Source organism: Camelina sativa, chromosome 14 (genome assembly GCF_000633955.1).
Source record: "Camelina sativa cultivar DH55 chromosome 14, Cs, whole genome shotgun sequence".
In the NCBI taxonomy this organism is placed as follows: domain Eukaryota; kingdom Viridiplantae; phylum Streptophyta; class Magnoliopsida; order Brassicales; family Brassicaceae; genus Camelina; species Camelina sativa.
The window spans coordinates 30,580,606-30,602,181 of record NC_025698.1 but is presented as its reverse complement, the minus strand read 5'-3'; the positions used below and the strand labels follow the sequence as shown (position 1 = coordinate 30,602,181).

The window sequence follows — 21,576 nt, the reverse complement described above, 5'->3', positions numbered from 1 at the left end:
CCCAAAAAAAAAATTTTGGATTTGTAGAAGAGAACAAATCATCCAAAATAAGCCACTAAAACTGCACCTTTTGGAACCTCTAATTACCATTGTTCTTCAGACTTTTGTCTCCAGAATTCTCTTATCCCCTACTATAAGCATTTTTTTTTATCAATCTATATAAGCTTTCCAATTTCTCGGCCAAAGACAATTTTTTTTTTCTTTTTCTGAGCCTAATAATCGAATACTCATCAATTCAAAATGTCACACACAAATACAACAACTACGAGTTAGCTAGATATATATTGAAGGGTAATTCTAAAATACCAGTAAAATAATAATAAAAATCTTTCTAAAAATATACCATCACTAGGTCTTTACAGAAAAGAAAAATACTACTAAAATACCCCAAAACTAAAACTAAACTTTAAATTTGCAAAACTAAATCCTAAATCCTAAAATTTAAAGCTTAGACCCAGAATACTAAACAATAATCCAAATTTTGAAAATATTAACTCTTAAAAAATCATAATTTTAGATTTGTGTTATTTTTTGGATTTAAAAGTTTGTAATGATATTTTTGGAAGAAAGACCTAATGATAGTATTTTCAAAATAAAAACTTAGTTTAATGATATTTTAGGATAATATTTTCTCTATATCACAAACTATCCTAGTTGAATACATAAAACTTTGATGCTTAACTTATGTTTGGCTCTCTTTTTTTTGTTCTCTCTCTTTGTTGCCTTCTCGAGAGAAATGAGAACATTTTGATAAATATCCTTGTACTCCTCAATTATTATAATGGATAGACACACATCGTTTTGTAAGTATTCTACATCTAATATTTGAAAATTTTGATATACGTATTCTAAATATGCCGTGTCCCGTTCCATACGACAAATATCGTCCCCTTCTTTTAAATCTTTTTGATGAAGTGGTTGAAAAATTGACGTATAATTTAATGTATTTTGATTTTAAATTTAATTAATTAAATAAAACGGTGGATACTATATAGTCCAAAACATACCATTCGTAAGGCATCAATTAGCCTAAAAATTTGTTGTCCTAACAAATGAATTATATTTATTTAAATACCCTGACAGATTCCGCCATTTTAATAAGTACAACAGTAACACGTCTAAGTTTGACGATTAATATGACTTTCATCCAATAAAAAGTTTGAAAAGAATCATAACATAAAACCAAATTCCATAATACTACTAATTATGTGCTAGAATGACTGAATGAATGAATGATCTTTTATACCAAATCTTTCAAATACCAAATCTTAAACTTTTGTTTCACCACTTTTCAACAAAAAGTTAGCCCATTGACATGAAATAATCAAATGTTTCTTTCCACCGGTAAATTATCATTCCATTCACAATCTTTAAGTTTCCCCCTTAAATATATGATTAAATATAATTTAATTTAAAATGCATATATTGATAAATATACTGATAGAAATATATCTTACTATTAGTTTATGTAATAAGTGTGTTACAAAAAAAAAAAAAAAATCTTACAAATGGTTGACTAAAAAAAAAGCGTATACAAATATTACACACTTTTTGACTATTTATTACTGGCTCCATTAATTTCAAGGTCGATAATAATATAATATTAATCATTTCATTCAATAAAAACTCTAGATTCTGTAATTACCAAAAATAAAAATAAAATACACACTAGATTAATACACCTACTAGTATTAATACATAAACTTTTACTTCTTGAGTTAAAGAAACAGAGAAAGAGAAAGAGAAACAAACCAACCAGTCACATTTTTCTGTGTTCAGAGAGCGAAGTGGAAGGTGGTTCACGTTTTTCCCTCTAATCTTCCCCCCTCCGATTACAGTGAGATTGAACCATTTGGTTTCTGGGTTCTCATCAGTTTCTTCTTGAGAGATCGGCTTACACAAGTTTTCAGAATTCTCGATCTGTTTCTTGTTTTGTTTTGTTTTTGTCTTATATATATATGAGCTTCGGTTTTTGAAGATGGATCTATCTTCTCAACGACAATCCCCAAATGGGTCTAGGGGTTTTCGTCTCCAAGCTCCATTGGTTAGTTCCTTTCTTCGTTTCTCTCAATTTCCATTTAAGTTTAGGTTTCGTAAAGATAAAGCCTTTTTAAATTTTCTGGGAAAAATGTTTAGACTTTTGATATGATTATGCCTTGAAAATTACTTCAATTTTGTTTCCTTTTTCAGAAACCCTATTCCTAATTTGGTAGTTTTTTTTTTCTTTTTCACTCCTGTTTCTGACTATTATTTTCTGCCCTAAATGTTACTTTTTTTTTTTTTTGGTTGTTGTTTCTGACTTGTGAGATTGGGAATATCTTTGCAGGTGGATTCTGTATCTTGCTATTGTAGAGTAGATTCTGGTCTTAAAACAGTTGTAGAAGCAAGAAAGTTTGTTCCTGGATCAAAGCTTTGTATTCAGCCTGATATCAATCCCAATGCTCATAGGCGTAAGAATTCTAAGAGGGAGAGGGCTAGGATTCAACCTCCGCTTCTCCCTGGCCTCCCTGACGATCTTGCTGTCGCTTGTCTCATCCGTGTCCCTCGTGCTGAGCATAGAAAACTCAGGCTAGTCTGTAAGAGATGGTACAGGCTTGCTTCTGGCAACTTTTTTTACTCTCAGAGGAAGCTACTTGGGATGTCTGAAGAATGGGTTTATGTTTTTAAGAGAGACCGTGACGGGAAGATCTCATGGAATACTTTTGATCCAAGCTCTCAGATTTGGCAGCCGCTTCCACCTGTTCCCAGAGAATATTCAGAGGCTGTTGGGTTTGGTTGTGCTGTTTTGAGCGGTTGTCATCTTTATTTGTTTGGAGGTAAAGATCCTCTGAGAGGGTCAATGAGAAGGGTTATTTTCTACAATGCAAGGACCAACAAGTGGCACAGGGCACCTGATATGCTTAGGAAGCGGCATTTCTTTGGTTGTTGTGTCATCAACAACTGTTTGTATGTAGCTGGTGGGGAGTGTGAAGGGATTCAAAGGACACTCCGCTCAGCTGAGGTTTATGATCCAAACAAGAACAGGTGGAGTTTTATTGCTGATATGAGCACAGCAATGGTGCCTCTTATCGGTGTGGTCTATGATAAAAAGTGGTTTCTCAAGGGTCTTGGGTCTCACCAACTCGTCATGAGTGAAGCTTATGACCCAGAAGTTAACTCTTGGAGCCCGGTTAGTGATGGGATGGTTTCTGGTTGGAGAAATCCGTGTACTTCTCTAAACGGTCGCCTTTACGGATTGGATTGTAGGGACGGATGCAAACTCAGGGTGTATGATGAAACCGCGGATTCGTGGAACAAATTCATGGACAGTAAAGTTCATTTGGGAAACTCAAAGTCGCTTGAAGCTGCTGCTCTTGTTCCTCTAAACAATAAGCTTTGTATAATCCGGAACAACATGAGCATGAGTCTGGTTGATGTCTCGAATCCTGACAAGAACGACCCTCGACTGTGGGAAAACATAGCCGTAAAAGGACAGTCCAAGAACATTCTCAGTAATATATGGTCGAGTATCGCTGGGAGAGCTTTGAAGAGCCATATTGTGCATTGCCAAGTGCTTCAAGCTTGACAAATGAAACCTGAAAGTCAAACAATGGAGTCAAATTGTTCAGAAGAAACCAACCCACCTTTTGACCTTCCAAGGAGAGGAGGAAGAAGCAAAATCTGGCTCAAGAGTACCAATGAGAATCGTCTTCTTCTTGACAAGAACTCATGTCCGGTCTTAACAAGATCATATGAGAGACCAAGAGAGAGAGAGAGAGAGCCAAGACAGTGAGGTGGGTTACATTTGTTCACCATTTCTTCTGCTGTTAAATCTGTCATCTGTGTTAGTATTTATTTATAGGAATCACTTTTAATTGTTTTTGGCAAATTGTTATAGCGTTTTGTTGACATTTTGTTTTCTGTGATCTCTGTAAATCTTAAATCTTTCGTCTCTTTGGTCAAATAGTTATAACATAATCTTTATTAGTTCAAAACATCCACTCGGAACAAAGCAAATATTTTGAGAATACAGACACTGGAATCACAAATTCAGACATTGGAATCACAACTTGGGACATTGGAATCACAACTTCGAGTTCAGACATTGGAGTGGCGCAATCAAGCATCTTGTAAATAGAGTTTGCTTGAGCAAGAAGGAACATCTTCGAACAAGGAAGCAGGTAAGGACTTGGTCAAGAATCCGACGGAGAACACAACCGTGGAGGCGGTTTGATCAGATGTCATGGCGGTAACAGGTAACCAAAGGAAACCCTCTTTAGCTTGGATTCCATTGAGGTTTTTAGCAATTCCGTAACTGAATTTCCCGGCGATTTTCTTGCCGAAATAAACGAGTTGATCGCCGAACTCGACGTAGCAAGGAGAAGTCAGGTCAACGCTGAAAGCGCCGTCGTCTTCGGAGACAGTGTACGACTTGACATTATCCGGAAGAAGACCTTTCGGGAACCCGAAGCGTTGGAGAAGATCGTGGATGTCATCGCCGCGGAGAGATGGAAGATCGAAATCTAGGGAAGAGGTGGAGAGAGACAAGAGAGAGAGGAAGAGACAGAAGCAGAGTGCGAGCGAAGAAGATGAAGTAGAAGCCATTGTTGGTTAATGAATGAGTTGAATGACACTGAGGTTTTAAGGAGGCTTATATATATAACAGAAATGTTGAGGGTAAAATTGGGAATTCACAAAGTTTGTAAGATTCCTTATTGTAGTTTGACTTGCCACGTGTATGAGAGGTAACATGTTCGTGATATTCGTATTTTGGTTCCGGCGTGTAACACGCTTTATTATATTTGGGCCTGTTTGTGGATATTATAATTTATATCATTGTTGGTCCAACTAGAGAGATCCATATTCATACTACCTAACTTTCTTTTTTGAAGAAATTTATTTTGTAAATACTACTCTCTACTTGAGTGAATTTGCTAAAATCACCATCACTTTTGAAAATGATTATGGTTAATGAGTAAGTTGCGAATTGTTATTTAACGATTGAATAGCTATATACTCTTGAATAGCCATATATATATTGTTTGATTTTATGATCAAAAGTTTGCAAGATGTGTGTGGTTGGTCAAGTGTTCATTTCAATACATAAAAAGAATAAGCTCAACAATCACCATTAATTTGAAGATTATTATGGTAAATGATTAAGTTGCGAAGTAGTAGTTATTACGAACTGATTTTTTTTTTAGAATGATATTTTTTTTATTATTTATAAGGATATTCTTGAATAGCTATGCTGTTTGATTTAAGATTAAAAATTTGCAAGATATGTGTGTGTGGGTGGGTGGGTTGGTAAAGTGTTCTTTTCGATACATATAAACGAATAAGTCCAAACCAATCCATTTTCTTTTTTTTTTGTTTTGTTTTGTTTTAGAAATGTGTGAACCTGTTGTATTGCAGAGATCACTAACGATGATTAGAAGGAAAATAGTATATACTACTATATTTCATCACTACAATGTAAATGGTTTTTAATTTCGATTGTTCTTGATTTGTGTGAGATTGTGGTTTCATACATTTTCTCTTACATGGTTTTTGTTAAGGTTTTTGTGCTTTTTAGCCTTTCAACAAAGAATGTTACTGTTAGTAGAATCGGTTATACAAACGTAGTTTATTAGCTAAGTTTTATTTTTTTAGTATAATAGTCTAAATCATTTTTGTTAAGATGGTGACTCTTGAATCATGTTTTAGCATTGTAGTTTGACTTCAAAAGAGATAAAAAGAACTACTTTTCTTCAACAATATATGTTGTTCAAACATTAGTTATATTTTAATCTGGAGTCACACAGTTGGTTGCAGTGTCTAAAATACAATTATTGTCTCCTCTACCGGCGCAGCTGCCGCTTCCGGTCGTTGAAGGGTACTCCAAACCTTATCAAGAAATATATATTTTTAATTTGATCTAATTAGTGTGAACAATTATCCAGTAAATATTTTGTAAGACTTCCGATCAAAAAGTTTGCTTACTTCCACTCTCTCATCGAAATTGTTTACAATTTCTGTTTTTCCACGTTAATTATTTATGTATTGTAATATAAAACTTTTTATGTTATTTATATCTTTGATATGCTGTGGATCTTGACTGGCTGGCTGTAACTTTTTACGTCTATAGGATAATGTATTTTAAATACACATAACATGTGTTAAACGCTCAAACTAATTAAATACGACAAACGTAAATATTATTTCTTTCATCATTCTATAAAATATAAGAAACACAACATTAGAAAAAAAAAACATATCAAGTCGGCAATCCATAAAACACTAGCGTACAAGATCTGATGATAAACAACGTACTAAAATGTACTACGCTTAATTGGATATAAAAACTACATTTACATGCATATATAGAGATGTGTATACATACACATGCAGCATGTGTCTCATTAATATAAAATAAAGCGAAGGGAACATTAAATAAAAGAAGGTGAGTGAAGAAGAGATAATCAAAAGAAGAAGATGAGAGTGAAAAGAGCAAATATTAAAAGCTCAACATCCAACCAACTCTTCTTCCTCCATCCATTACTCTTCGCTGATTCAGCTTTTCCTCCTCCTGTCCCATCTATTTAAGTTATAGCACCAGTAAATTTAATAGTTAGTAACTAATCATCGGTCTAGTTATCTATGAAAATTATTTAATAGAATTGAATGAATATGATCAAGGAGTATAAATTAAGTTTAATTACCTTTATGCGATGGAGATGTGGTGTTGAAATTTTCTTCAATCCTTCCCAAGCTCTCAAACTCTTTAGCCAACGTTGAGTTTCGAGGTAAATGCAGAATCGCTTTCCCATAATTAAAAGGCAAAAATGTTAGCTAACTTAATTTATTACTGATTGTTAGGAAATCGTAGTTAGTTTTTTTTTTAAATGAATATTATTTTTGTTGTTGCAAAAACTTCTGTAATTTTCGTTTCAAAACGGTTTCATAATTGAAATGAATAATACTTCATATTTATGATCTATATCAAAAACGGTAGAACGTACGATGGATAGTATAGTATGTATGTGATATCCAGAATTACAGTTTTTTTAAAGAGGAGGTAAAAACTATATTAAAAAAATCATATATATTGCATAATGACCAAAACTTCAAAAATAAGAATACTTCATGCTATATATTTTGAACTTCTGTCACTTCCATATGGTATTATAACAACTAAAACGAAGAATTCTTCATAATATTTGATCGTATGTGATCTCCAAAATTATACTAAAAAAGCTCGAAAAAGAAAAAGAAGAACTCGAACATGAACATCCACAATACCTGTACTCAGACATACTAATAAAAACAAGCTCCAAACTTTATATATATTAAATAAACTTCAACAATTAATGAGAGACATGAAGAGAGAGATAGAAAATAAAAAAAACTTACAAATACACTCAGTGATGTTAGGAGCCGTTATATGGCAAGCGGTGGGAAGATGAGCGGCTAGGCTTGCGTTAAATTTGAGACCAAGTTGAGGATCATCTTTGTCTTTGACCAATATGCAAACACACTTCTCACTATTCGTTATAACTTGGCCAAACCCTGCACAACAATCTTTCGTTGGAGCCTTGGCGTCTCCTCCAACGTACGGAAGACACGTGGATAGTGCTACGAGTTGGTTCATACACTCGTCTCTGTCCTGAGCCAGATCTGAGCTTCCAAACCCTAGCAACATGGAGGTTGTCACGATGGTTGTGATTAGGGCTCTTATCGAGTACTCCATGGTTCGATGCGTTGTGTTCTCTCTTTAGATTTCTATATAGGTTTGTGTCGATAATGCAATATAGATAGAAACGTGTTCTCAGTCTCTTTTTATGATCGTGTGTATGTTTATATATATGGCTCTGAGAGTGTCGACGTATTGGTTGGATGATATGGATGGGATCATTTATTACGTTTAACATTTATAGTTATGTACTCAAGATAATATCATTTGAATGTGTAATGAACTGATGATTTGTATATGAGTGTTAATAATGATGGCTTATATAACTTTCAAAGGAATAAGCCAATTTACTGGTGAGATAATGAAAAACTAAAATAAAATTGTTTGTCCATATCGTGGGTTCTTTGGCAAGTAGTTTCACCGGCCATAGCTTAATTAGATTTTATGAAACATTGTGAGTTACTGGAGTTGTCAATCCACAGTACATACATGTGGTTCAATACATATACGATAATATGACGACGGCATTAAAATCTTTAGATCTGGTGATGATATACTTAAAAATAAAATAAAAAGGACCAACTACTAAATCAAAATGTCTTATACTAACATATGGATATTACAAGCATTATAATTTAATAAATTGATACTTCTCAAAATACCAAATCTACAATTTATGACACAATGACTTTGGATCATAAGCAATTTGGATAGAGATTGAAGGTGGTGTCTGTCAGTCACATCGGAACATTTCTATTATCAATTATTCAAAAAAAAAAACCCCAATATTTTCTTGACGTAATTTCAATCATATTACACCATTTATAAACCATATACAATCATAATACTAGTAAGTCTAGTATAGTAATGTTTAAAGGTTGATTGGCTAAAATAATGATAAGCCTAAAATTTCTGAGAGGAAATAGTGGTGGACGAGCCCTTGGACTCTGCAATCTTGCATGCATGTGATTGTCATGTTTTTTTAATTCAAGCCATCTCGAATTATTATCCTTTTCTAGCTGGCTTACTAGTATTATGATTGTATATCTAGAAGTTGCGGAAACTCAGCCTATAATTTTTTAACCCGTTTTGGATCAGTCATTGATTAATATATATGGCTTGATAAATCTAAAAAAACTTAAATAGTAATAACTTTTTTTTCCAAGCTTGGCGATATTCTTGCATGTGGATTTTGTAAGAAGTTGGACGAATATTAGTTTTTTACTAACTGAACTAAAGCTACACTTTTTTGGATCTAAAATCCTAGCTCAGTTTCTACTTTGGCCAATTGGTAACTTTCCTACAGTAGTGTCTAACATAAGAATCGATGAAAGCGATAGGTACCTGTTTCCCTATATAAAGATGAGATAAAAAGAGCTTGAAAACTTGGTTGATTTAGATCACTATTTTGGGTTCATACGTAAATGGTACATTTGAGAAAGAAAGACTAACTATAATTAATCTTTCATCTACTGATTGGAGAAATTTATTAGGATGTTCAACGAACCTAACTTTACTTCACCGCTCAATATACGAGACACAGCTGGGTGTACACGTCTCTTTGAATGTTGATCCAAACATGCCCTACGATCATCCAAAATTAATATAAACTTGTAATGTTTTTATGACCTGATATTTGAAACTCGTATGCGTATTTTTATGTATCTAAATCAACTACCAATTAGATTATTCAAATTGAATATTACATATCCCCTATATAATAAAACGAAAGTACACAATATTGTTTTGTAAACTATATAATTTTAATAAGTTAGTTACAAATAGGTTACAAATTAAGTTTTATATTATTTGTATAGTCTAGATTAATTTTTTCAAAAAATCTTAAAGAGAATATTCTAAAAAATCATTTGATATCATATTAATTTTTTTTATTAAATTATTCATCAAATAAAATCTTTTCATATCTAACTTAACATATTAATTTGTTAATTATTATTATATTGTACCTCTCATTTTTATATATGAGTCTATTTTGTGAAACAAATAAATTATCATATTATTTATTATAATTAAAAAATAATTTTTTTCCGGATATACCATAAGTTGAATTTTTAAAAACAAATATAAATGATTCAATCTATAAAATATTCAAGTTTAGTTAATATTATTCTTTAAAAATAATATATATTGAATTAAAAATTTTACTGAGTAACGGGTCAAAATTTGAATATTTAAATTCAATTTCATATTTTTTTGTTGAATTTTATAATTTTATATAATATAATAAACTTTAAATAATTTATTTTTAAAATATTGAAACTATATATTAAAGTTAGAAACTATAAACACTCTAAATTGGTTTATTATAGCAATGTTAATAATATGTAACTATAATATGAAAGAATTTCAAAAAACCAAGTATATTAAAACAAAAAGTATAACAATATATTAGATTACTCATAATATAATAACTCGCCTTTTAAAAACCAAATTCACAAAATTATGTCTTATAATGACATTCAAGTCATGAGGTAGAATATATATTGTTGAAATAACTTCACGTACATAAACTAATACAACATATTAAAATTTTATTTAAAATAGAAAATATTTAAAATTTTGTATAAAATAAAATTTAACCAGTGTTATAGCACGAATACTTATCTAGAATCATTAACAATATAAAACTTACAAAATAAGTGTCTTTTCAAGTCATCATATTTAGCATATGATTTTATTGTATAATATTTTATCTAAAAAAACTTTTAAAAACAACCACATAAATTATATTTTATATAAAAATTACAATATAAATAAAATGAATTTCTACCCGTGCTCTTAATCTAGTCTTTTTAATATAAAACCAGGATCATAATACATATAGTATTAATGGCTATTTCTTTCTAAATTTTAAAATATATACTCCTTCCGTTTCAAAATATAAGATGTTTTAGAGAAATTTTTTGTTTTATAATATAGGATGTTTTCAAGTTTCTATGCAACTTTTAGATTAGTTTAGTATTTTATATTATGCAATATTGTTTCTGATTGGTTGAACTTGTTAAAAGTAAAGATTTTTAATTTGCGTGATTTAGTTAAAACATCGTATATTTTGAAATTGAAACGAAAGGAGTAATATTAATGGCTGTTACGAAGTTTTGTCTCTGCCCGTTTATTAATTAGTTTCACTTTGTTTGTTTGTCATTTCTATGATGTAAATGTACGTAATTTTCGAGGCTTGACAAAATTCAGACACGTATGGGTGGTCATACTAGTAACGAAACAAAAATTAATGTAACTTCTTTGTTTTGTTCTCATCAGATTCCTCACCCCAAGTACAAGTCTGTAACATATAAAGCTAATTTCAGTAATATCTACGCGTTACCCCAAAAGTTACTGGGTATGTAACACACCCAACATTTTTACTCGTTCAATCAATGTGTTAAAATGTTTTAAAAAAAACGTGAAGTGCAATTTCACTTTTCACTGATATTTTCGTAGATTGAAAAATTGAGCCTTTCTCACAGTACTAAACTAGAAACAATAACGTAGTCATATCAACATTTCTTATCAAAAGGACACTAGCTACAATGATTAATTGATTATCGTAGATAAGAAATTAGAACATCTTCATGTGCATTTAAAGCCTTAAATGTAACCAGTTACTTAGGTATCTTTCTACAAGACATTATCCCTACCTAACAATAGATAGATAGCTCCCAAAACATCACTTTACTAATCCTAATTATAGAAAAGTTTCTCTATACTCACCCGGCTCTTGCTCAGTTCTTTTTAGGAATACATATATAATTCTTTAGATTTTTTGAAAATACAAAACTAACTATCTCCGATTCATTTGTGATATGATGTCTTTGTTGGTCCCCATGTCATAAAACGAAGGCATAAATGGAGGTAACACAAACGCGACTGTCACATACCTAAAACCTACACTTTCTCCATAAAGATACCACCTAATTTCTCGTTCACCCTCTTAGCTGGAAAAAACCAGATAGATAACTGGTGTTGTAACTAACAATCTTACAATGTTATTCAAGGGTGGGAAGGAAGATGAGATTGTGTGGACCTTGATTAAGTGTGTTATGTACCAACACCAGTTATCTTTGGTCCGAGTTACATTTTGACAAGCCGGACGTCGCTCTGGCCAAAGGCAGTACCACAACCTGGACATTTCCGGTGTCGGATCTCTAAGCTACGTTGGATGCATTGCTGGCAGAAGAGATGATAACATTTCACAATTACCACCTGCAATAGTGTTTCAAAACAAAACAACAGTTGTTGATATGCGTTGAAAACGATTTTCTTATGATGCAATATTTGACTATTGATGATTATTATGACAGTGATGAGAAAGGATTATCAAATCATAATGTCTGTTTTACGGTGAGATATAGGATTATGAGAATTGTTACCTCTTTAGGCCGATCAAAACAAACGCCACATTTGAGGATGTTTTTGCAATTCTTCACTTCTTCCTGGAGTCTCACTATTGCAGCTTCTACACTCTCAGAACCCAACTCTTCAAGCTCCTTGTTCAACTCCATAAGCTCTTCCTCAAGCTTCTTCTTCTCCCTCCTGTTCAGCAGATAGAAATTATATCAATCTGTCATAATGTAGTAACTGCGTTCAAACAAGAAAATCTGTTTTCAGGTCCACCTTTCATCATCCAATTCCAGTTTGATGTCGTTTGTCCTCCTACTGATCTGTTCATATTCCTTCTCGGATGAAGAAACAGCCGACTTGAGCCATCTGAATTCCTTGTCAGCATCAGCTACTTCCCATTTGGTGGTTTCGAGGCTGATAGCGAGGTGACGATCTTCTTGAATCAATTTATAAGCCTCAGAAAAACAGCCTTTCATCTGGGAACATAAGAGTATTAGTAAATGTCACTGATGAGAGCAGTTTTAGAGAGGTACAACAATTACATAAGAGAAAGCTTCTAACCTGTTCCTCATTATGTGTAATCCTTTCTTTTAGAGTCTCTACTGATGCATTAACTTGTTGTAGCTGCTTTTCCATTGCTTGCTTCTCAGATAAGTGAGTGTTGTAAGCATGCTTTGTCTTGACACTCTCGGAAACAAGCTGGCATCATAGATCAAACAAATAATCTACAACTGATGTGTTCAAAGGCTAGATAGAATTTAAATTAAAGGTAAGAATTGAAAAAAAGAGTAAAAACCCCATATCTCAACATCAAAATGTCATATTAACACTAGAACTTACCTTGATATTATAATCATCCCGCTCAGCCACCTGCTGCAACAAATTTTGGTTCTGTGTCTGCATGTCTTCATAGGCTTGACCGATAGTCTATAGAAACAAAGTATTGATGAGACACATACACATTTTTTAGATTTTAATACACTCCATAATCAAAATGAGAAAGAACGGGCAGAAGCATGAATGCAAGATACCTCCATTTCAGCAATGCATGCCTCTGCCTCCTGCTCTTTAACTTTAATACCCTCCTTAAGTTCCAAAACCTCCCTGCAAATAATACTGATTAATGCCCCCCAAAACGGTGAAAAGTATAAGATGAATGAACTTGGATGTGGTAAGAAAAGAGAGTATACCTCTCAGAAATATCTAATTGAGTCCTCAATTCAGCAATTTCAGCCTTCGCGGTAGCAAGCCTTTCTTGGCAAGCAGTTTCCGTCTCATGAGCCGCTTTCACTCTCAATTCAAGAAAGTGTTCATCTAAAACGTTTTTCAGCTCTTCAGCCTGAGCTTGGGCTTTCCGTTGTGATTCCTTGATTTCTGCCAATCCTCTGAAAGTGGAAAGCACAAATCTCATGTTTTCAGCAAAAATTGGAGAGCTCATGTACAGTCAAATGGTTACATACCTTTCATCATTACACTCACGTGTACAGATGCTTGCAAGATTTTGTAGCTCCCATTTTTCTTTCAGAAGTTTCTCAATCTGCAACGTTACAATTGACATTCAGACTCTTACTGCTAATCTTTCTGGAGTTTATCCATGAATTCCTAACAGAGAAAAGATAACTACGCAAGCGGATGAGTCAAGTGCCTAAGATACGGTTGGAGAGAGGCATGTAAATAGAGCAAAAGAACATGGTAATTACCAAAAAGAAAAATTGGAGTAGATGGGTTAAAGGACATAAAGAAAACTTACTAGAGCCTTGAGAGATTTAATTTCGGCCATCTGTTCGGCACATTTATCCTCTATACCCTTCTGTTCGTCTGCCTTTGTTAACAAGAGAAAATCAATATTTCAGGGAGCAGTTCAATACAAAGGAAAAAAATAGTTGAACCAAAGCATTTTCATATACAAGGGAAAGAGATTCTATTTTTATTTCGATGTTATACCGGTTAATGTTGCATATAAAGTTGTCTATTAGTCAAAGCCTTTGCATTGACAATAACGCACAAAACAGTCAATATAATAGCTGAAACTCAACAAAATCTTTTCACTTCTCCTCATCTTATTAGCATTCTAATTCTAGAAAAGAACAGCATGTGCCACATTATTAATTGAGTAGCCTGCTCCCTACAAGTAATTCATGCAGTGACCAAATAGTCCACAAAACAAACAAATTATACAAAGTCGATGGCAGGAAAAACAGAGAAATATTATACCGAATATAATAAGCTGTGGTTGCGTTCAAACCTTGTTACTTAACGAAACTCTCAGCGACTGAGCTTGTTCACGCAGGTAAAGAGCATCATGTGCAGTGTCTTTCCACCGTTTTAGCTGTGTTTCCATCATTTCCATCTCCTTAGATAAGGTTGATGCCATTGTAATAAACTCACTTTTAATATCTTGCCGCTCTGAAACATGGAAAAAATATCTTACAGAGAAGGAAAGTAAAGCATTACATAGACAATGAGTACTGAAATGGATTGAAAATTACCAGAATCTTGAATAGCTTCTTCCGTTTCAAGCTCTAATCCGTTCTTTTCAACTATACAACTCTGCAACTTCTGTTCCAGCACTTCAATTCTAGAACCAACAGTGGTAGTCTTATGGTTAGCCGCCTCAAGGGATTCTGCCCTTAGATTTAGTTCCTTCTCCCGTCTCATTACAAATGATCTTTCAGCCTGAAGCAGAGGTTAGACAAAGATGGACAAAATATTCACCCACTTAATAGGGATAGAAACACCGGCAAATTGAATAAGATGCTGACCTGAATAGCCTCAGTCAGAATTTTATACCGGTCCAGTTCAGCATTCCAGTGATGAAGTTGATCTTTGATCAAACTATACAGTCTAGACGAGTATATATACTGGTCATCCTTTAGCTCATTCTACATCCAGTAAGCAAAACATATCATTGTTAACTACAACTATACTCTTAGAAAATTCCTTTTCCCTAAATTCTATAGATATACCTCAATATCTTGACATTGTCTTGACAGGGAAAGGTTATACTCTTGTGCGGCTTGAAGCTCAGACAGACGACCTTCTGCCATTATCTAGATTAATTATTCAAAAAAAATTATAAGCTTAAACGTGGGAAGAAAACACAAACATGAACCACTCTATCCAATATCAATGATGTATATACCTTTATTTCATCAATTGAGNATGCCATTGTAATAAACTCACTTTTAATATCTTGCCGCTCTGAAACATGGAAAAAATATCTTACAGAGAAGGAAAGTAAAGCATTACATAGACAATGAGTACTGAAATGGATTGAAAATTACCAGAATCTTGAATAGCTTCTTCCGTTTCAAGCTCTAATCCATTCTTTTCAACTATACAACTCTGCAACTTCTGTTCCAGCACTTCAATTCTAGAACCAACAATGGTAATCTTATGGTTAGCCGCCTCAAGGGATTCTGCCCTCAGATTTAGTTCCTTCTCCCGTCTCATTACAAATGACCTTTCAGCCTGAAGCAGAGGTTAGACAAAGATGGACAAAATATTCACCCACTTATTAGGGATAGAAACACTGGCAAATTGAATAAGATGCTGACCTGAATAGCCTCAGTCAGAATTTTATACCGGTCCAGTTCAGCATTCCAGTGATGAAGTTGATCTTTGATCAAACTATACAGTCTAGACGAGTATATATACTGGTCATCCTTTAGCTCATTCTACATCCAGTAAGTAAAACATATCATTGTAAACTGCAACTATTACTCTTAGAAATTTCCTTTTCCCTAAATTCTATAGATATACCTCAATATCTTGACATTGTCTTGACAGGGAAAGGTTATACTCTTGTGCGGCTTGAAGCTCAGACAGACGACCTTCTGCCATTATCTAGATTAATTATTCAAAAAAAATTATAAGCTTAAACGTGGGAAGAAAACACAAACATGAACCACTCTATCCAATATCAATGATGTATATACCTTTATTTCATCAATTGAGTCCTTCAATTCACGCAACTTTTTCTTATCTACTGGCTTCTCAGGAGAAAGACTTCCATTAGCTATTGCTGGTGATGTTACATAACCTTCACATGCAGCATCCTTCTGCATTTTCAGATTTATCAATTTTCTTCTATTTTCTTCAAGCTCAGCCTTGATTTCTTCCAATTGACCTTTAATAACCAAAGATACCCAATAGTCAAAGAGCAATTATGAGATGTTAACATGCCAATTAACATAAATTCTTACATCCCGGTTCCAANGGGATTCTGCCCTTAGATTTAGTTCCTTCTCCCGTCTCATTACAAATGATCTTTCAGCCTGAAGCAGAGGTTAGACAAAGATGGACAAAATATTCACCCACTTAATAGGGATAGAAACACCGGCAAATTGAATAAGATGCTGACCTGAATAGCCTCAGTCAGAATTTTATACCGGTCCAGTTCAGCATTCCAGTGATGAAGTTGATCTTTGATCAAACTATACAGTCTAGACGAGTATATATACTGGTCATCCTTTAGCTCATTCTACATCCAGTAAGCAAAACATATCATTGTTAACTACAACTATACTCTTAGAAAATTCCTTTTCCCTAAATTCTATAGATATACCTCAATATCTTGACATTGTCTTGACAGGGAAAGGTTATACTCTTGTGCGGCTTGAAGCTCAGACAGACGACCTTCTGCCATTATCTAGATTAATTATTCAAAAAAAATTATAAGCTTAAACGTGGGAAGAAAACACAAACATGAACCACTCTATCCAATATCAATGATGTATATACCTTTATTTCATCAATTGAGTCCTTCAATTCACGCAACTTTTTCTTATCTACTGGCTTCTCAGGAGAAAGACTTCCATTAGCTATTGCTGGTGATGTTACATAACCTTCACATGCAGCATCCTTCTGCATTTTCAGATTTATCAATTTTCTTCTATTTTCTTCAAGCTCAGCCTTGATTTCTTCCAATTGACCTTTAATAACCAAAGATACCCAATAGTCAAAGAGCAATTATGAGATGTTAACATGCCAATTAACATAAATTCTTACATCCCGGTTCCAACGTTCAAAATGGAAAAGGTGCTATGCTTATAGAAACAAACAGCTGATTTCTCATGTTGTCTAGAATCATGAAATATATAACCTTTGAGGTGTTTAAGCTCGGATTGATCTGTTGAATGGCTGCTTATGTATGTCTGAATTTGCTCGGTATGTTCTTTGTGCCTCACATGCAAAGCATCAATTATCTCACGCAAGTTTTTGGCCTCCTCTTTCATCAAATCATTAATGTTAGACAACTGGATGGTGGCATCTGAAAAAAAAAGAAGTATGTGAATTGTCTGTAGCCACTAAAAACAAAAAAATGAAATCGACAATTGGAACACCAACCAACCTTCTGCCGAATTCACAGCATGTATATTTTGTGATATGCTTTCAGCTTTCGCCCTCTGTGTAGCAATGGTGTTTTCAAAGAGTCCCATCAACTCCATAGTAGAGGAGTGACGCAAAGCAAGAGCTTCTTCAACCTTCCTTACTACCTCATCACTATTTCTAGTATCTAAGGAATCTACTTGCAGAAGTGTACACAGAAACGTTTCATCAGCAGGGCATGGCGGAACTGAACCTAGATTACATGGAGACAGATATCTTAATTGTTAAGCAAATGTAAGCAACTCCTATACTTTAAAGAAGGGAGAGAACTCTTATAAACACCTCGCTTTTTATCTACAATGTCCAAGTAGTTTAGAGCCTCATGATTAGCCCCGGCACGAACTCCAAGCAATATCAGATCATCCACCAACTAAATCGTCAAAAAAGGCACAAAATAAAACCACATACCCTCTGAGTTAAACATCAAACGATGCAACTAGGTATTCTACAAATACAAAGAGGAACGCGACCACCTGAAAACCAAGTAATTGCTGACCTGATTCCAAAGCCGGTTAACTGAGATAAGTTCATCGTCATAAGATGTTTGGTTGATTTGCAACTCTTGGATCTTGGTTTCAACATCGTAGAGGTTTTTCTTCTGAAGGTCTAATTGCTGAACCAGTTTCTGATTCTGAAGCTGTAGAACGGTGGCATCAACCTGAAGACAACATGCACCAAAGAAACTCACTTTTAATGTCTTAAATAATCCTTATTGGCATCATTCTGACACTGCAACTATACACACAACACAATTGCACACCAGCTTTGAAATCAATTTCAATATAGAGAAACCCTATCGAAGTATTCAATGAACGGGCTCAACGAGAAGTCTCAGTCGCAAAAAAAAAGCTTACACTTTTAGCGATGGGATGAGAAGGTGAGGAATTACGGGCCATGGAAGTCGGAGAAACGGAGTCCATAAGATGAGGCTTCTTCTGCATCGGCTCGTCCGATTCCTTATTCTCCATAACACTCCAAAAGTAAACCAAAAAAAAAAAAAACCCCTAAAACTCGAGCTGGTTCAGGCAGAAACTCTAAAAGTCTACAACTTTAAGCAATATATATGTCTCGTTGATAGAGAATCGCTGAATTGAGTTATACGGACGTCCAGAGGCGGAGGAGGTGTCGCCGGAGAATCTTCTGAGCTTTCTCTCTAGTCGACTGATTTTGTTTTGTTTTTGCTTTTTTTTTATCTAACAGAGACAAAACTCCCTAAACGACGTCGCTGAGGTATTAAAAAGGCTTTTGGGCCTACATTACGTGAATATAAATAAAATAAAAGCCCAACAACGTAATTTAAATAGAGACTCGAGAGACATTGAAGTTGCTTGATTTAACATAATTATTTTTCCAAAAATACAAACAAATTTAATAAAATCAATTTTATTCGACATATTTTATATTTGTATTATTAAAAATAATAAAATAAAAATTTAATCTATAGTAAAATATCAAATTATTAATATTTTAACTTTTAAATAATATCAATTCAAACTTATACCATCATACAACCATTTTGCAATATAACTGGTTTGTGTTATTCTAAAATTTTAATATGCTTTTTATTTAACACACCAAATTTAAAATTTGTATTACAAAAAATTCAACAAAATTATGAGACTGTGACAATTTTAGTGATTTGTTTCTTCTTAATTAGGGTTTAAGTTATCACTTAACATGTTAAAAAACGATCATATGACATTTTTCAAGGACCTAAACTCTTAAGTCTAGCTAAGATCTTAACTAAAAGAGAAACAACAAATATTTCGTATATATAAGAATGTCGAAGAACAAGTCGAATAATATGTTTTTGTATACATACACACCTACAGTTGTTAGCCAACTATGTAGCCTATAGTGTGAAATGTTTTCGATATTTTTGAATTAAATTATAACATATACACCTCGAAAGTCAATGCTTCTAGACTATATTATAAGTCAACATTAAACTCACAACAATTCCAGCAAGTTGAATTTTCTTGAACTTTAGGCCACGTTTTTTGATTAATCATGTATAATACTCTTAAAACCTACATGTATTTCTTATACAAAATAGTTTTCATCGTTCATTAGCAAGATATTATGTGTAACTTTGATACCTAACGTATATTTGATGTTGCTAAAAAGAAAGTATCACAGAAATGACAACTTATAAACATATTAAAAACAAAAAAAGAAAGTTCAATTAAGAATAAGATCTTCAATGGGAATGGCCGAATGGACCAATTATTTACAGATAATAATAAGAATTGTCTCTAGTAAGAGCATCTAATTGGTAAACCTTTTAATGTGTCTTAACTATAAGATAATATTAAACATAACATTAATTTAATTTAAGCATTTTATCAATTCTGTGTTATTTTTTTCTCCTCCATTGGTGATCCCTAAATATGGGGTCTTAAAAATTAAAATTTAATTTATATATAGAGGATGTGTTTTTGAGTACAATGTTACAAGTGTTAAAAAAAAAACTTTATGCAAAAATAAGAAAAATGAAACTAGAAATTGTAATTACAGTACATTTTACAAAAACACAAATGAATCTTTCTTCAAACTAAGTTCCTAATCTGTAGTAAGTAGTAACACTCACGAAAAGAAACATTAAAGATGAAACTGTGTCTCTCTTTAACATATTCCACAAACGTGACAAAAATATGGACTATGGACTTTACAAAAACGAAAATTATTAATAAGTCTTTGTTTGAACGTACGGAATGGAGGGAAAGTGAAAGAACTGGGGCCGTGCCAATGGCTGCTTTCTGATGAAGTCAAGCCACGCCCCAAAAGTCCAAGATCACTATATAGTATATATTAACAAATACATACATACACACACTGTAGTCGGTAGGTTGATAGGTAAACTACGACATATTCATTTAGCTTTCTTGCGTATTAAAGGGTTCGTAATAGGCCTTACATTTCCGTTGTATTTACACAATACAAAAATTATAGAGAATGGAATGAATGAAACAAAAATTGAAAGCGAATAAAGCAAAAGCGTGAATGCGTGATACATACCCTCCGGAAAATGATAGCCTCCTTAACCCATAACCCTATGATACCGACTAAAAGAAAAGTAAAATATACAACACTATTTTAATTTACTAGTGACTAGTCCGCCATAATGATTAAAAATTTCTCAAAGTTGTAAGAAAATATGCCTTAACTTTAAAGAATAATGCACATAATCGTGCAAAAAAAAAAAAAAATCGCATGATTTTTTATAAAAAGCTTGTGAATATGACTTCACCGTAAATCATACGACTGGATGACGCAATGATTATGATAGTATTTCACACGCATCATCACACATGGAATACACATCAACCACATCACACTTCTTTGAATTTAATTATGTAAATAAACTATATAAAAAGCTAGTCCATTCCCTCGTCAATGTTCTTTAACTAATTCACAAAATCAAACGAATCCACGATTAAATAATATAAAGATATCTTTGTTTTTTTCTTTCTAGAAAGATGTCTAACACTCGACATATATAAATACAATCACATACCTTCTTGTTCTCTACACCATTTATATAAACAAACCATCCATAGTAACCAAAACCACACAACAAAAACACATGGCTAAGCTCATTTTCTTCCTCGCCGTCCAAATCCTCCTCCTCGTCGTCGTTTCTTCTGCCGGAGACGGTGAAGACTTCGCTAGAACCATGGACCGGAAACTTCTCGGTCTCCATAGAAAAGAGAAGCTAACCCATTTCAAAGTCTATTGGCACGACATCTTAAGCGGTCCAAACCCAACTTCCATCATGATCCAGCCACCGGTAACAAACACTTCCTACTTCGGAGCCATCTCTATGATCGACAACGCTTTGACGGCGAAAGTTCCGATGAACTCCACGGTGTTGGGACAGGCTCAAGGGTTTTACGCCGGAGCGGCCCAAAAGGAGTTGGGATTTCTGATGGCGATGAACTTTGCTTTCAAGACAGGGAAATATAACGGAAGCACGATCACGATCCTTGGTCGGAACACGGCGATGTCGGAGGTTAGAGAGATGCCAATCGTCGGAGGAAGTGGGCTTTTCCGATTTGCTAGAGGCTATGTTGAGGCTAGGACAAAGTGGATTAATCTCAAGAACGGAGATGCTACGGTAGAATATAGTTGTTACGTGTTGCATTATTGAGGTTAAGGATATTTTTGTCGTT

At 33.6% G+C, this 21,576-nt stretch overlaps 5 protein-coding genes across 7 annotated transcripts; 2 read left to right on the top strand and 3 right to left on the bottom strand.

Moving 5' to 3' along the window:
* On the top strand, window positions 1,714-3,935 carry LOC104742966 (F-box/kelch-repeat protein At1g55270-like). Its single transcript, XM_010464069.2, has 2 exons — window positions 1,714-2,044; window positions 2,327-3,935. Exons 1-2 carry the CDS (start codon window positions 1,979-1,981, stop codon window positions 3,563-3,565), a joined length of 1,305 nt encoding a protein of 434 aa, XP_010462371.1. The 5' UTR covers window positions 1,714-1,978; the 3' UTR covers window positions 3,566-3,935.
* LOC104742967 lies at window positions 3,944-4,725 on the bottom strand. Its single transcript, XM_010464070.2, has one exon. The coding sequence runs from the start codon at window positions 4,582-4,584 to the stop codon at window positions 4,099-4,101; it is 486 nt and encodes a 161-aa protein (XP_010462372.1). The 5' UTR covers window positions 4,585-4,725; the 3' UTR covers window positions 3,944-4,098.
* On the bottom strand, window positions 6,274-7,808 carry LOC104742965 (protein YLS3). Its single transcript, XM_010464068.2, has 3 exons — window positions 7,372-7,808; window positions 6,681-6,779; window positions 6,274-6,556 (listed from the first exon to the last, which is right to left on the bottom strand). The coding sequence occupies exons 1-3, from the start codon at window positions 7,706-7,708 to the stop codon at window positions 6,441-6,443; spliced, it is 552 nt and encodes a 183-aa protein (XP_010462370.1). The 5' UTR covers window positions 7,709-7,808; the 3' UTR covers window positions 6,274-6,440.
* LOC104742964 (E3 ubiquitin-protein ligase BRE1-like 2) lies at window positions 11,443-18,608 on the bottom strand. Of its 3 annotated transcripts, XM_010464067.1 has the most exons (19): window positions 18,259-18,608; window positions 17,901-18,062; window positions 17,687-17,774; window positions 17,367-17,597; window positions 17,118-17,285; window positions 16,757-16,947; window positions 16,581-16,664; window positions 16,377-16,496; window positions 14,503-14,689; window positions 14,259-14,419; window positions 13,764-13,835; window positions 13,474-13,550; window positions 13,204-13,398; window positions 13,045-13,117; window positions 12,854-12,940; window positions 12,575-12,712; window positions 12,287-12,489; window positions 12,043-12,205; window positions 11,443-11,875 (listed from the first exon to the last, which is right to left on the bottom strand). In XM_010464067.1, the coding sequence occupies exons 1-19, from the start codon at window positions 18,370-18,372 to the stop codon at window positions 11,744-11,746; spliced, it is 2,646 nt and encodes an 881-aa protein (XP_010462369.1). In that variant the 5' UTR covers window positions 18,373-18,608; the 3' UTR covers window positions 11,443-11,743. The 3 variants fall into 3 exon arrangements, with proteins under 3 accessions (XP_010462369.1, XP_010462364.1, XP_010462365.1); XM_010464062.2 differs by lacking the exons at window positions 14,503-14,689; window positions 16,377-16,496; window positions 16,581-16,664; ... (4 more) ...; window positions 17,901-18,062; window positions 18,259-18,608 and adding exons at window positions 15,298-15,484; window positions 15,571-15,690; window positions 15,776-15,859; window positions 15,952-16,201; XM_010464063.1 differs by lacking the exons at window positions 16,377-16,496; window positions 16,581-16,664; window positions 16,757-16,947; ... (3 more) ...; window positions 17,901-18,062; window positions 18,259-18,608 and adding exons at window positions 14,776-14,895; window positions 14,980-15,063; window positions 15,156-15,168.
* On the top strand, window positions 20,840-21,555 carry LOC104742962 (dirigent protein 20; the record flags this gene model as incomplete). Its single annotated transcript, XM_010464061.2, is given in 1 exon segment — window positions 20,840-21,555. A coding segment is annotated over 1 exon segment (564 nt). The 5' UTR covers window positions 20,840-20,990.

Bases quoted from the DNA above. Each gene is read 5' to 3' on its own strand.
- LOC104742964 (XM_010464067.1), bottom strand. From the start codon at position 18,372: ATGGAGAATAAGGAATCGGACGAGCCGATGCAGAAGAAGCCTCATCTT. The intron at 16,948-17,117 runs GTTATATATTTC...TGGTTATTAAAG, and splicing joins CGAGCTTAAACACCTCAAAG to GTCAATTGGAAGAAATCAAG. The intron at 13,836-14,258 runs GTTTGAACGCAA...TTGTTAACAAAG, and splicing joins GAGTTTCGTTAAGTAACAAG to GCAGACGAACAGAAGGGTAT.
- LOC104742967 (XM_010464070.2), bottom strand. From the start codon at position 4,584: ATGGCTTCTACTTCATCTTCTTCGCTCGCACTCTGCTTCTGTCTCTTC.
- LOC104742966 (XM_010464069.2), top strand. From the start codon at position 1,979: ATGGATCTATCTTCTCAACGACAATCCCCAAATGGGTCTAGGGGTTTT. The intron at 2,045-2,326 runs GTTAGTTCCTTT...ATATCTTTGCAG, and splicing joins TTCGTCTCCAAGCTCCATTG to GTGGATTCTGTATCTTGCTA.
- LOC104742965 (XM_010464068.2), bottom strand. From the start codon at position 7,708: ATGGAGTACTCGATAAGAGCCCTAATCACAACCATCGTGACAACCTCC. The intron at 6,780-7,371 runs GTAAGTTTTTTT...ATTATGGGAAAG, and splicing joins TAACATCACTGAGTGTATTT to CGATTCTGCATTTACCTCGA. The intron at 6,557-6,680 runs GTAATTAAACTT...TAACTTAAATAG, and splicing joins CACATCTCCATCGCATAAAG to ATGGGACAGGAGGAGGAAAA.